General features: G+C 42.8%; 1 protein-coding gene across 1 annotated transcript in view; it reads left to right on the top strand.

The window, feature by feature from the left end:
• The window catches only part of Dnah9 (dynein axonemal heavy chain 9), a 338224-nt gene that overhangs the window by 9957 nt on the left and 313727 nt on the right, over window positions 1–14540 (top strand). Inside the window, exons 2-4 of the mRNA XM_027427134.2 lie at window positions 1537–1733; window positions 4871–5029; window positions 6266–6396. Coding sequence (XP_027282935.1) covers window positions 1537–1733; window positions 4871–5029; window positions 6266–6396 — 487 coding nt within the window. The remainder of the gene's footprint in view (window positions 1–1536; window positions 1734–4870; window positions 5030–6265; window positions 6397–14540) is intronic.

Raw genomic sequence — 14540 nt, 5'->3', positions numbered from 1 at the left:
CTCCCTCTTTGCCTTTCTTCCCTCCCTCCTTCCTTCTCTCCCTACATTTCCTTTCCCACTCTTTCTCTGTTTTTCCTCTTCCTTTGGTTTTTAAATTATTGATAGTTTTAAACATATATTATTAGCATATGCCCCATTCCTTCTCTTGTTCTTCTCTGACTCTTGCTGACCCCTTCTTCCTAACCAGTCCCCTTTGTGTGTGTGTGTGTGTGTGTGTGTGTGTGTGTGTGTGTGTGTGTGTGTGCACGCGCGTGTGTGCTATCTTGTGCAAGTGGTCACAGCTCCTGTGTGTTCATGATTGCCAGAGCCATGCTAGCCCCAGAAGACAGCATTTTAAAGCTTTCTGCCCCATGCCCTGGTGCTCTCAATCCTATTTCCCCCTCATCTGCAGTATCCCCTGGACCTTGGATTGTGTGATTGTGTGATGGAGATGGTCCACCTAGACGTGAGCACGCACCACTCCTTTATTCTCAGTACTCTGATGGGTTCTGATTCTCTGATTTAACCCAAACAAGGCTTCTCTGACTAAGGCAGAGGATACACTAGCCTGTGAATGTTTAGAAGGTGTTTCAATTACTTTTCTACTCCTATGAAGAGACACTACAACCAAGGCAATATATAGAAGAAAGAGCTAATTCGGGCTCACAGTATCAGAGTGTTAGAGTCCATGACCCCCATGGTGGGGAGCATGGCAGCAGGCAGGCAGGGCACTGGAGCAGTAGCTGAGAGCTTACAAACTTATCAGTAAGTAGGTGGCAGATATAGCACACTGGGAGTGGTATAAGTCATTTGAAAGCTAAGAGTCCACCTCCAGTGACATACCTCCTTCAACAAGGCCTACCTCCCAATCTTTCCCAAATAGTTCTACCAGTGGGGGATCAATTATTCAAATGAGCCTACAGGGCTATTCCCCTTAAGACTTCACTACCCAAAGCAACTGAACAACACATACATTTATCAGAATCCCAGTAGTAGAACCTCCTCAACCATGCCACACATGTATTCCCACCTATGGAGTGGGCTCAGCTCCAGTGAAGAAGCAATTGGACATAACCACAACATAATTCTACCAGTGGGGATATTTTTCTGGTTGGTATTGTGATGCATACTGTCTACATATGGGTTAAATTATTGATAAATTTTCTTCCCCAACAGCTTGCATAGTACCTTCCTGCACTGCCTTGCTCAATCCAAGTTTGCTTTCTTTATGTCCTATATCCAAAGTATGTGTTGTCTTCAGAAATAGGATCTTATTGTCTAGTCCTGGTGAGCAGCCCAAACCAGTGACAATGGCCTGTATTATTCTGAGAACCTTTTGGGGCTCCTTGGCCAGTAACTCATAAGAAGGTATACCATACCTGGTACTAGGATTTGAGGTTTAATGACCCATGACTTCTGGAAGCAGCAGCATCCACCCATGCAGGGTATTTCTATTAAAGCTCATTTTTTTCTTTCTATTGAGACAAGGTCTCACATGTAGCCCAGGCTGTCTTGAACTTACAATCCTCTTGCTTTCTTGGTGTGTCTCTCTTTCAGGTCATTATCCCTGTCCTGGCTAATGAAAAGAACCATGTAGACTGGCCCCACATGGTGTGTCAAGACATCAGGCATCACGCCCACTCCCTGCAGTGTGACCTTCTGGTAATCCTTGAGCACATGAAGGGGAGAACCTTGCTGCCTCTTCCAGTTGGCTCCGAAAAAGTAGAGTTCATGGACGGCCACAGTGAGCCAGTGTAAGTACCATCAGCCTGTGGGCCTTGGTGATGGGATGGAAGCTGTTTTATCAGAGCCTTTCTCCCAGGGCCTTTCCTCTTCCTGATGTTACCCATCTCAGTCCACACAAAGCGCACTGTGGACTCTGTCTGCCAAAGTCCTTGGACTGTATATTCACATTGGTTATGTCCCTTGCCCAGTTCTGGTGCATGAGGTCTGCTAAGGTTCTCTCAGCAATGTGGTCTTTTCTTTTCCTACCCCAAATCATTTCGGGGCTGAGAGCAGCCATGGCAGTTTCAGTGCTCTTAGGATGTGGCTCGTGGCTGAAGGATGCCTAATCCAGTAGCTGTGCATCTCCCACCTGCATGCCCTGTGCGTCATGCCCATAGAACTAGCTTTCAGGCTCTTGTTACTGTTCCAGCCTCCATTTCCTCAGCTGCTGCAGCCTTTTCAGACCCTGGGGATCCCGCCCACCCCCCCAAGTCCAGGAAAATCTGGCTCCACTGGGGAGTCCATGCCTCTTGCCCCTCAGTGGGCATTAGGACTCCAGCTTTCTTTGATATGTTGGTTTTGTCTATCTATTTGAAACAAACTCTCTTTCTATGGTCTAAGTCTTCCTAGAACTTTCCATGTAACGCAGCTGGCCTCAGACTCAAGATTCTCCTGCCTCAAACACTGGCCCAGGGCTGGGATACTGGCCTGTGTACCATATCAGGTCCTCTGCTTTCTAATGTTCTGTCTCCCATCTACTTCCTTTCAACTATTTCAGTTTCAGGTTTTCTTTGTCTTTGTATCCAGGGGTATTTTTCCCCTTCCAATCCAGTCTATGTATGTAATTATATAATTTTCTACATTTTTACCCAGCATATCTATGCACTTGTGGCAATAGGTCACCTTCCTGAATGAGTGTGGTTTGCCATATTGCCAGGTTTCTCTCAGTATGTGCCTGTCATTGTGTTTATTCAGGAGCCATGATATATCTGAAGAATAAATAGTGCATGCAACTGCAGCATGCTTCTTAATAGTTTTATGTGGGAAATGGTTGTATAGCTATATATAATTTGAAGAAGCATCCCAGTTAACTGGAAAACTTATTGTAGTTTAATAAAAATATCCAATATTCAAAATAAATACAATTAATCTTCCCCTTTATCTCAGCTCCTTTATACCATACCTTAATAACATTCAGCCCGTGTATATAATTCCTTGCTGAGTTTGTCTCCTTTTGTTCAACTTTGATAATTTCCCTGAAGGCTGCATCATTTGGAGGAGGAGAACATTTTCTTTTAATGCCTTTCATAATCACTTGTGCTGTATCATTTCTTAGCAAATATGAATTTCATATTAAGTGAATGAAGGTGAGTTCCTGATGTGAAGATACTGTCTACATATTTCCTTTCTTCATCACTATGCCCGTCACTTGGCATATACAGTTTTCAGCTAAGGCTCTGAATGGCACCCAATTTCTATTTTTAATTTATTTAAAATGAAAATATATTTAATATTATTGTGGTATCTGGATATGCATATGGTGTATGTGTGTGTATGTATGTATGTATGTATGTATGTATGTGTATCTAATCCATGCACGCATGTAGAAGTCAGAGAACACTTTCAGGAGTATGTTCTCTGCTCCATCCCCTGGATTCTAGCAATAGAACACAGGACATCAAATTTATGTGGCAGGTATTTTTGAAACAAAGCCATCTCATCTGTCCTATTTTAATTTTAATCTCTTGCTATCACACCTAAGTTATTTAAAACAGAACAATGTGCTTGAAGAGGATACTTGGGATACCTTTTTTTGTCAGAAACCTGAAGACAGAATGGAATTGTCCTGACATCCAGAGCTGCAGTTTATCTTCTGGAGGAGGATGTCACCTATTTGTCCTTGCTGTAGAGTTAGGAGTAACAACAAAGCAAGGGAGACCTGGGGAAGTCAATGTGGCAAACTGTCTCCTGGAAGAGCCCAGCAGCTGAGGAATAAGACACTGTGCTATGCAGGGAGCTTGTCCTCTGGTGAGATCCAAGCAGGGGTTTGGGTAGTCGATTCAGTGCCTATTGACTTGATAAGATTCTACGCGATTTAAAGTTTTTAAGCCAGTCTTCACAGATTATTGATGGACACCAGCTGTACAATAATGTTGAATGGACACAAAGTGTGTCTCCCCAGAAAAGGATTTGTACAATTGATTTGCTTAAGGGAGTGTATTACTTGGTAGGGGGGCAGTTAAAAATTCATAGATTAGAGACCATGGAGAGGGCTCTGTTGGTAAAATGCCTGGCACATAAGCATGGGGACCTGAGTTCAGATCCCTAGCACCCACAAAACTGTATGTATGACATTGTATAGTGTACCCGTAACCCCAGCACTGGGGATAAGTGAGTTGGAGACAAGTGGATCTCTGAAGCTCATTGGTCAGCCATCCTAGCCCAATCAATGAACTCCAAGTTCACTGAGAGTATCAGAAAGTAGGGTGGAAGGCTTCTGCAGAGACCTTGAACATCTACCTCTGACCTCCACTATACTACACACACACACACACACACACACACACACACACACACACACACACACACTTTAAAAACTAAAGGATTCACAGGTCAGGTGGATTTTCCACCTGTTTTAAAGACTTCAGGTTCTCTTTAGAGAACACCCAGATATTTCTTGAAATGGCTTGAGTTTGTTCCCCAGGGGTTTGTGCATCGGAGGTTCATTCCTCAGTGTTTCTCTGTTGGAAGGTTGTGGGACCCTTGAGACTTGGAGCTTAGTGTTGGCCACTTAGGTCACTGGGAGCACTGCTCTTGGAGAAGACTAATGTATATCCTGGGGGGGGGCCTCATCTCCCTCCAGATTAACCTCTTATAAAAGGGTAAAGTTAGCCCCCTCCTGCTTTTTTTGGCTTCTAGTGTTGCCTTGTGAATCTCCATGCATATATTACCATCACGGTGCCATCCACAGTGTGTCCTCATGCATATGCACAGTGTGTCCTGACACTGGATTTCAGACTTCTGACCCTACAAATCATGAGCTAAATGAACATCTTTGTAAGTTTTAGTGCCTCTGGAATTTTGTTATAGTAACAGTGGATAGGTGAATACAACCAGGCTCGAATTATTTTCCCATGCACTGAGAGATTTCTTTTATCTGTTGCAGTCTGGATTCCATAGACAAGTCAATCGTCTATACCATTGAGTCTGCAGTGATTAAATGGAGCCACCAAGTCCAGGTGGTACTCAAGAAAGAGTCTTCCCAGCTGCTCTTACAAGGGGAAAATCCCACCCCCAAGGTGGAACTGGAGTTTTGGAAGAGCAGGTAGGCAGGGGGGTGAATGTTTGGATCCTAAGAGAAGAGTGCTGACAGAAGAAAAAGCCAGGGCTGGCTGCTGGAACCACCACTGAATCTGGTTCCACTCCCAGATGTCTCTCATCCTCCCTAGGGTAGATGACTGTGTGTCTTAGGGCCAGTACAGTTTCTCTCTGTGGACTGGAAGATGAATTCTTTCCCTGATGCTCAGTAGCCACCCTCCTTTCTTGGGGGCACTGTCAGTTCATTGGAGGGGGAGATCATTCAACCACATATAAATAGTTGAATCAAGACTTAAAATATCTTTTGTTTTTAAGAACCTTTTTTGTGTGTATGAACGTTTTGTCTGCATGTATGTATGTGAACCCCAGTTGTCCATTCCCCTGGAACTGGAGTTACAGATGGTTGTGAGTCACTATGTGGGTGTTGGAAAGCAAACCTGGATCCTCTGCAAGAGCAGCCAGCACTCTTAAATGCGAAGCCATCTCTCCAACCCTGACTCTTCATACCTTTATTCTAAATTCTGTTCCCCTTTTCTTGGTTAGCTAAGGTTAGATATATATATACTTCTGCAAGGATCTGAAGAAAAGAAGGGATTTGAGATATTGGCTGCAGAACTGCTTGTCCTAGGTTGCATCATATCATTAGCAACCACTGTGTACCGTGGGGTGACCAGAAATGCCTAACTAGTGCTCTTGACTACTTCCCTCCTACCCTCCATGCCTTTGCTCCTATTTATCATTGTGCTGGTGAATCCTTTCTGGAGGAGACAGCAGATGTTGGAAGCAGATGTCCCTGACCCTACATAGAACAGAGTGTCTGTGTCATAGGATGAGCTGTCTTATAGGGCTCCAGACCTCTTTGCACCACCACACTGAGAAGCCCATCCTCTTGCGTGATTTCTAACCATTTACTGACCCATGATGAGGCCCTTCTCAAGAAGTCCCAATTCAACAAGGCTTCTGTTTCCCTGGCTCAACCTTGCTGCAAGAACTAATGACCTCCAGCTGCCATGCTTTTAGGCCACCAGCTGGTCCAGACAGTGTTTCCTGAAGCTTATCCTCTGAATCCTTGTTCCTGACTCAGGCTTTTGCCCATACTGCTCTGAAACAGATGTCTGACTCCTGGGGCTGGAGCTCAGGCTGTGGAGGCACCTGAGGCAGGACTACCCTCTACCCGCAGGAGGGTGGGTCTTCACAGTGTGACAGCATTTCCCAATACTCACCCTACTCTGTGGTATTGCAGGTGTGAGGACCTGGAACACATTTATAACCAACTGATGACCATTAAGGTGAGGGGCATGGCTGGACTCCTGGACAAACTTCAGAGCAGCTACTTGCCAGCTTTCAGAGCCATGTTCAGAGATGTTGAAGCAGGTGAGGAGCGGCAAGTGTTCCCACAAATTAGTTTGACTCAGCGTTTTCCTCGGCCCTGCATCTCCTTTTCTCTCTTTATGATGCCAGGATCTTCACATCCTTATTACCTTCATATCTGGCACAGAACAGTGTGGTGGCAGGGATGCCACTTCCGGAAGCAACTGTGTTTGTGGGTCAGCTGCCTGTGACCTTAGATAAACCATGCACCCTCTTTGTGGTTGCAACTCTGGCTCTGGTGTGTCAGCTGCCTTGCCTCCCTCAGCCCTTGTGAGATAATCTAGATGGAAGAATATTATTAGCTGCAACACACTCTGAATATGTGCTGTGACAGAGGTTGACAGCTCACCTCTGGAGTCCAGGCCCCTGTGCCCTTGGCATCTTGCGGAATCTCGGTTCTGTTTCTAACATCATTCTGCCTTTTCTGTTCAGATAGGACTACAATTTCCTGTCCCTCTGAGTACCAGACCAGATCAGCCTTTGTCACAATTGCATAACTAGTGGCCAAGGACTGTGATGAGGTATAGGTACACTTTTTTTTTTTTTTTGGCGGGGATCCCTCTTCCCTCATTGGTGTCGTCTCCCCCCGCCCCACCCCGCTCATTTTCCTACTAAACCACCTCCTTGTTCTTAGTTCTGTAGGTCAAAATGTGCTTTTAAAGGTATTTTCAATTTTGTATGAATTAAACTTAATCTAAACAGTGATTTTCAAATATTCTCTTCTCCCAGAACTTTCTCGAAATAACACCTGTCCCATGTATGTACAAATTATAAACCTAACCAAGGTCTACTTTTTCTGTTAACAAGGGTAGTGTCCTATATCCAGGGCCCACTAGCTGACCTGTCTGTCATCCTACTCTCTCCTTCTGCCCTGGGGAATAAAGGAGTTAGTGGCAGGCTATCGTTTCCTCTTTTCCTTTCTTTGGGTGCATTTTTCTTAAGTTGTTTTTAAGATAGCATCTTGCTTTGTAATTCAGGATGGCCTCGAACTTAGTATGTAGTCCAGGCTGGCTGGTAACTTGTAGAGTCTTAAGTGTTAGAATTATAGGCATGAGCTACCACACCCAGCTTGTTGTATGGGGGAACCATGCAACAAAGAAGAGCTGTCCTAAAAAGTCCTGAAGTTTGCCTGGCTCCTCAGGCCATTGCAGTGGCTACTGAGCCACCAGCTGAAGCTGCCTTAGAACAAGATCTCTGTTGAGGGTCAGCTCACCCTTTCCAAAGCTGCTGTGTCTCAGGGATATTATGTGTGCTCCCAGTTTGAGCTTCAATTGAAATACATGGGTATCACTGACATTTGTTGTGGTGTACCATTGTGGATTTGATGGATGAGTGGGACAAGTGTTTTATAAAAATGACCCGAAAGGTGCTCTGTTTGGCATATGGTACCAGCTTTCTACTCAGGGTTGAAACAACTTTTGATTGTATACACAGTCAGTCCTCCACATCTGTGGATTGTTAGTCATAGACTCAACTGACTGTTTTTAATTTTGTCCCTACTGAACACATACAGATTTCTTTCTTGTCATTATATCCTAAACAACACAGTGCACAACTTTCTACATAGGCTTTATAGTCTACAAGTTAGTGTGAGTGTACTATAGATGGTTTCAGGAATGCAGGAAGGCCAGGAATGCTGCATACATGTAATCCCAGTGCCTAGGCGGCTGAGGTAGGAACATCTCAAGTTTGAGGCCATCATTGACTATATATGAGACTCTTGTCTTTCTTTTTTTATTTTTTTATTTTTTTATATATTTGAATTATAAACAAGATTGAGTTACATGACAATTCCAGTGCCCGTCTCTCTCCCTTCCGCCTCTACCACCCCCCCAACTAAAATCCTACCTATCATATGTTCTTTCTTCTGATCTACACCTGAGAGACCGTTGTCTTAAACAAATATTAAAAAGCAACAATAAAAATATACAGCATTGTGCGACTAGGCTTTACACAAACACTATGCTCCTTTATACAAGGGGATTGAACACTGATAGCTCTGGGTATCAGCAAGGGGTCCTAAGACTGATCCACCCATGGACACCCAGGAACTGTTATAATCTTATATAGGATAAAGTGGGAGATAATTTAGAGAACTTCTGAGAAGCTGTGCTACGCACACATATAATGTGTGCAAATGCCTAAAGTTTAGAACCCAGCTAACAGCACAATGGATTTGTGCTGTGTACTGGTATTCAGTACCCATCTGTATCTTTCACACTAGTAGATTAGGAAACACATGGTTCACATGTATTTATGGCTGTAAAGGATTTGTTTCTCTAGGCCAGTTTTTTAAAGATGTTTTCTTTCCAGTCGAGCATGTGCAGGGAGTGATATTTGATAAAAAAAAAAAAAAAACAAACAACAACAAAAAAAAAACCAAACAAACAGCACTATGGTGATATCAAATTTACAGTAAGACAACAGCAGAAGTCATTTACATATGTAAACCAATTCCCACAGAGAGAGAAAAAAAAAGATATTTTAATTAGAGGTGATAGGGAGAACCCTGGTCAGGAATTTGGTGGAGTCTAGAAGAATAAAAAGATTTTAAAGGCTATTGACTGGTCTTTATCCTTTCTAATCTAATTTCAGGAGTCTGGCTTTCTTGGTCCTGAGTAGATACAGTGAATGCATTTTTCTCATTAGTCATAGTCAGACAGTTCCTTGGCTCTTTATAGACTAGAGAATGATGGAGGAAAAGGAGTATCTGTGGGTGTGAGCTCACAGAACTAAGGAGGAAAGAGAGAGAGAATGGATGAAGTGTGAGAACAAAGGTGTTTGAACATTGGATTGATTAGAAGTTGAAGATACTTGGGAAACAGGAAGTGGAATTGGCCGTCCCTTTGGAGCAAGAATGTCTGGCTGGAGTTCTCTTCCTGGTCATTAGTAGGAATGATTGACACAGGACAGCCTGATTTCCAGTAGTCTTGGTGTATCCATACTGCCCTGAGAGCCACCACCACAGACTAGGTCATTTAGTCGTCAATATTTTGGTGGTGAAGAAGATTAAGACCGTGGCTAAGGAGGTTCAGTTGTCTGGTGAGGGTTGCTCCTCTCCTGCAGGACAGCACTTGGTTGCTATATCCTGTAGCGGGAGAAGTCCTGTGTCTTCACATAGGAAAGTGGAGGGCAAACCGGCAGAATGCTACAAGAAGCCTTTAATCCTAGTCGAAGGGGAGGAGCCTAATCACCCTTACCAGCCCCTCTAGTTAATTCCTCCCACTGACAATTAATTTTCAACACCTGACTTTTGGGGAGGGATGGACACAATGAAGCCACAGCCCCAATGAGAGATGTTTGAAGGTAGATAGTCTAGACTGTCGGGAAAGAAGGTGAAGCCCTGTGTGACACTGGAGTCACTGAGGACTGACTCTCTCTTATATTTCTTAGTTTCCTACCCCTACTCCCCAAGAAGCACTCAGAAAAGATAAGCCAGTAGCTTGAAACTGGACATACTGGATATATTGTGAATTAGCAAATGGACACATAAAGGCATATTCCCTTAGAGCTTGTTATTAAAGGTTTGCCAGAAAATTACTGCAAGTGTTTGCTGGTCCTCTGTATCTGATTGCTCAATTAATGGAGATTAAAGTTTAAATAAGTAAATACAGTATAATGACATAAAACTATACAAATTATAAAACAGTCAGGTAGAAAGGGTGGTTGGATATAAAGTCACTTTCTCTGCAAGCATGAGGACCTAAGTTAAAGCCCTGGCACCTGCACAAATGTTAGCCATGGATATGAATATTTATAAACCCAATATTGTGGGGTAGAGGATGGGGTAGAGCCCAGGAGCTTTCTGGTCAGCCATCTTAGTAGAAAGGAAAACTTACAGTGAGATACTTTGTCTTAAAGGGAAAAGATGGAGGTTCATACAGGAATACATCTGATGTTCCTCTCTGATCTCACTCACAATGCACCTATGCTTGCATAAAACTCACACATGCACACACACACACATACACACATACTCGCATGACCTGGAAACAATATGGAATATCAGATTTCAAGCTAAAGTAATAAACATAGCATGAGACTAGCATAAAAACAGACATGTAAAACAGAACAAAACAGAAAAACCAAACATGAGCACACATAATTACAGCCATCTCCTATTGACAGTGGTGCCCAAAATACACACTGGAGGAGAGAAGGAATCATTGAGAAATGGTGCTGGGAAAACAAGATGTCCATATGTAAGTGGACTCATATTTATTGCTCTGCACAACTATGAACTGAAAATGGATCCAATACCTCAATCTGGAACCTGAAACAGTGAAACTATCAGAAGAAGACATAGGTAATACCCTATAGGATGTAGGCATGGGAAAGGACTATCTGAATGGGACTCCATTCACTTAGGAATTAAAGTGACCAGTTAACAGATAGGACCTCTTTAAAAAATAAAAGTTTTCTGTACAGCAAAGGAAACAATCAGGTAAAAAGGAAACCCACAGAGGGAGAAAATCTTTGTAGACTATATGTCTAACAGAGGAATAATTTCTAGAATATGCAGAGAACTCAAAGGCTCTAGAAAACAAACAATCGCATTAAAACTGAGCTCCAGATATGAACAGTGACATTGCAAAAGAAAAAAAGAAAATAGCTAAGAAATGTCTTTAAAGGTGTTCAACATCTGTAAACAATTTGGGAAATATAAAATAAAACTACTTGGAAATTCCATCTCACCCGAGTAGCAAAGATCAACAAAACAACCAACAACAAATTCTGAAGAGGGTGTGGGGGAAGGGGTATCCTGATTGCAGACTGTTACAGCCACTCCAGAAATCAGTGTGGAGAACTTTTTAAAAAGCTAAAAGTAAAGAGACCATCTGACCCTGGCTATACCATCCTTAGCATATGCCCAAAGGACTTGACACCCTACTCCACAGAAACATGCCATGTTCATTACTGCTCTATTCACAGTAGGTTGGAAATGGAAGCAACTAAATATCCTCCAACTGGTGAAAATGTGGCATATATACACGTGAGATATTATTCATCTGTAAAGAAAATTAGATTGTAAAATTTTCAGGTAATAGTTGGAAATGAAAAGTATACTGAGGTGACCTAGACCCAGAAAGATAAACTCAGCATCTTATCTCTTATTGTGGTTCCTAATTCCGAGTCTTTAGATGTGAGTATGTGACTGGTTGTAACTGCAGAACCAAGGAAAGGAGAGAGAAATAATATCAAAGATGCTAGAAAAGGCCACAGAGAAATATTATTTTATGATATATACATGAGAATTATACCACACGTGTTGATAATTCTCCCCGCTAAAGCCATAACTATATACTAGACACAGGAACACTCTCTTTGAGTTGTTGGTTGGGTTCAAGGGACTCCCCAAACAATATAGGCTGTTATCATTACCTTTGGTTGCCTTCCAAAACTTGAAGGTAAGACCCTATTGCTGAAGACAGCACATAGTTTGGACAGAGGAATTGGAGGAATCTTGCTAAAACTAACTTGGAAACCTCCTATCTGAGGACTAGCAATAGAGCAATCAACAATAGTTCTATCCACCTGCAAAGCCTACTAGCCACAACAATGACTTCCCCAATAAGGTATCCCAAATGGTGCAATAATGGCACTTTGATCTTGGAAGTAACTGATAGCTGTGAATATAAAGCACTGTCCAATGGGCAGGGATTCATACCTGGCACTGCAAATCTAGCCAACTACCCATGGCTGAAGAGTTCATAGACTCTAGAGGAGAGCCTACTACTGCCATTTCCCTAAACTAATATAATTTCTAATGGTATTCTAAATGCCCATCCTTCTACACACAGGTGAGTGTAGTTCTCTCCTGTCATTTCCTACAACAAATGGAGACTATCAGAGATCTATAACTGGTCAAGAGAAAAAGTGACCATAGGATATTCATCCCCAACTGGTACATATAATGACACAACACCTAAAATGGGCAAAGAGGGGCTGGAAAGCTCCTAAGAGCCATAGGACCAAAGTGTCTGCTGCTACCTAGTACCTTCTAGACATGATAGGGGGCTTATACCCATGACATCCCAGCAATATGGTTACCTAAAGCAAGCCTGCATAAAGACACCAGGTAACATGTGAACATAGATGGGTGAAATTTTACAGGGTCCCACCCCTAGATGAAGAGCTACAGGCCATCAGTGGCTTCTGAGAGGGCAAATCAGTCTTCTCCACGGACAAAGTCTGTGATAGGTTATCTAATCCCAAATAGTCAATGCAAAATACATCTACATAGGAGTAATACCAAATTGACCCGGTAGATGTGTTTAGCATTGTGTGTGTGTGTGTGTGTGTGTGTGTGTGTGTGTGTGTGTGTGTGTTATATTATAGGTGTGTATATATTTATTATATATACATGTAATATATATGTACCTATAATGAAGTGTGTGTGTGTGTGTGTGTGTGTGTGTGTGTGTGTGTGTGTGTGTACCTATAATGAAGAAGAGGTCACTAATCTGAGAAGGGGTGGGAGGGATGGCAGGAATTTGAAGGGGAAGTGGGATGGAAAGAAGTAATATAAATATACAGTACTTATTTATGACTTTCTGAAAATTTTTAAATAAAAAACTAACATACTGGCTAAGTGTGAAACTCAGTGATAGAGTGAATGCTGGATGTGCGTGAGGCCTTAGGTCCCATCCCCAGCACACTATACACAGAAAATGCAGTTTAATGCCTACTCAGCATTGTCACTGTATTAGCTACTATAAGTGACACAAAGATTTAACATCCACAACAGAATATGTGCAGCTTATATTCTAGCACTATGCCATTTCATGTAAGAGATCCAAGTGGGGCTATCAACCAGAATCCTTCAGAAATTGAGGAATATGTAGTCTTAAACAAAACAAAACAAAAACACCAACCATAATCCTAGCTCTGTCTTCATTTGGTTGTTGTTGTTTGTTTTTCAATCAAGGTGATTGCTCCCTGATTGAACTATGGGGCAGTCCATGCTTTCTCCAATATTGTCACCTTAAAACAATCAAGCTTATGTGCACATTGTCCAGGTGTCTGAAGAAAGACTTGAGTTTTAAAGGGCCTTCAAACAAGGTGACATGCAGAGAAGGCTCCTGTGCATATGCCTCAGCCTCTCCTCTGATATGCACGTGGCTCAACTTCATCTATAAACAGCACATGTGAAGCCAGGCCTTGTGTTCTTTCGAATGGCTTTTGGATATGAAAGTCCTCTGCCTCAACTCAGTCATCCTAATGCTCACTGTCAGCCTCCCACATAGCATTATCACTCTTATTGGAGAGCCAGGTCATTTGCCTGACTCACACAGTGATTCCAGTACACCATTTGGGATATAAAGTACAAGCGTACATATCCATCTCTCATGTGTCCCTTGAACCTCAGGCAATTGATGCCGAGGTTCAGAGTAAACATGGGTGCCACTCCTCTTGTTTAGGCAAAGAGGGCTGGTTAGTCATACAGTGAGTCTAGGACCCGCAGGACGTCAACCTGGGACAAGAGAGTCAGGGATAGGGAATGGGGACAAGAGACGCAGAAAGAACGATCACAAGACAGGATTCTGATCAAGTGGCAAACTTTATTTTTCTCAGGCTAGCTTATATAGTCAGTAGAGCAGGATATGGGGAGGGGTAGAATGGGTTGTTTGTGCACCAGGTGTTAGTGTAGGCAGGATATTAGGAAGCCACAAAGAGGATGTTTGGCAGGATAAGGAGTTCATGAGTAAGAGGTCCAGGAAGGGGTTGCCTAGGTGACTGAGTCTGTGGGTGGAGGACTGGGTCAAGTTGTTCCTTTTCTTGAGCTCAGGTTCTAAGGAGCTGCTATGTAAAGGTTAATATACAACTATATGGCTGGCCAAGAATGGCCTAGGATCTTATGCCAAGCCCTGAGATCTTTGGCTCCCAACAATTACTTAGGCCTTAGAGGATGCTGTGTGTCTAGTGGTAGAAAAATTCCTGATACATTGGAGGTTGCAGCTAAATCAGGAATATTTTGAGTTCCTTTAGGGTTGACACAGAGCTTCATCTGAATAATATGACCTAAGGCCACCTGCTGTCATAGACACCACCAATTATCTGCCCAGGAAGGAAACATCTGTAGACATTCCCTTCGGTCCAGCTTCTGTTTCTTCTGGGTTGCTATGCACACGTCAGTTGCACCAGCT

The sequence above is a fragment of the Cricetulus griseus genome, chromosome 7, assembly GCF_003668045.3.
Source record: "Cricetulus griseus strain 17A/GY chromosome 7, alternate assembly CriGri-PICRH-1.0, whole genome shotgun sequence".
Classification (NCBI taxonomy): Eukaryota; Metazoa; Chordata; class Mammalia; order Rodentia; family Cricetidae; genus Cricetulus; species Cricetulus griseus.
This window is presented reverse-complemented; position numbering and strand designations above follow the sequence as displayed.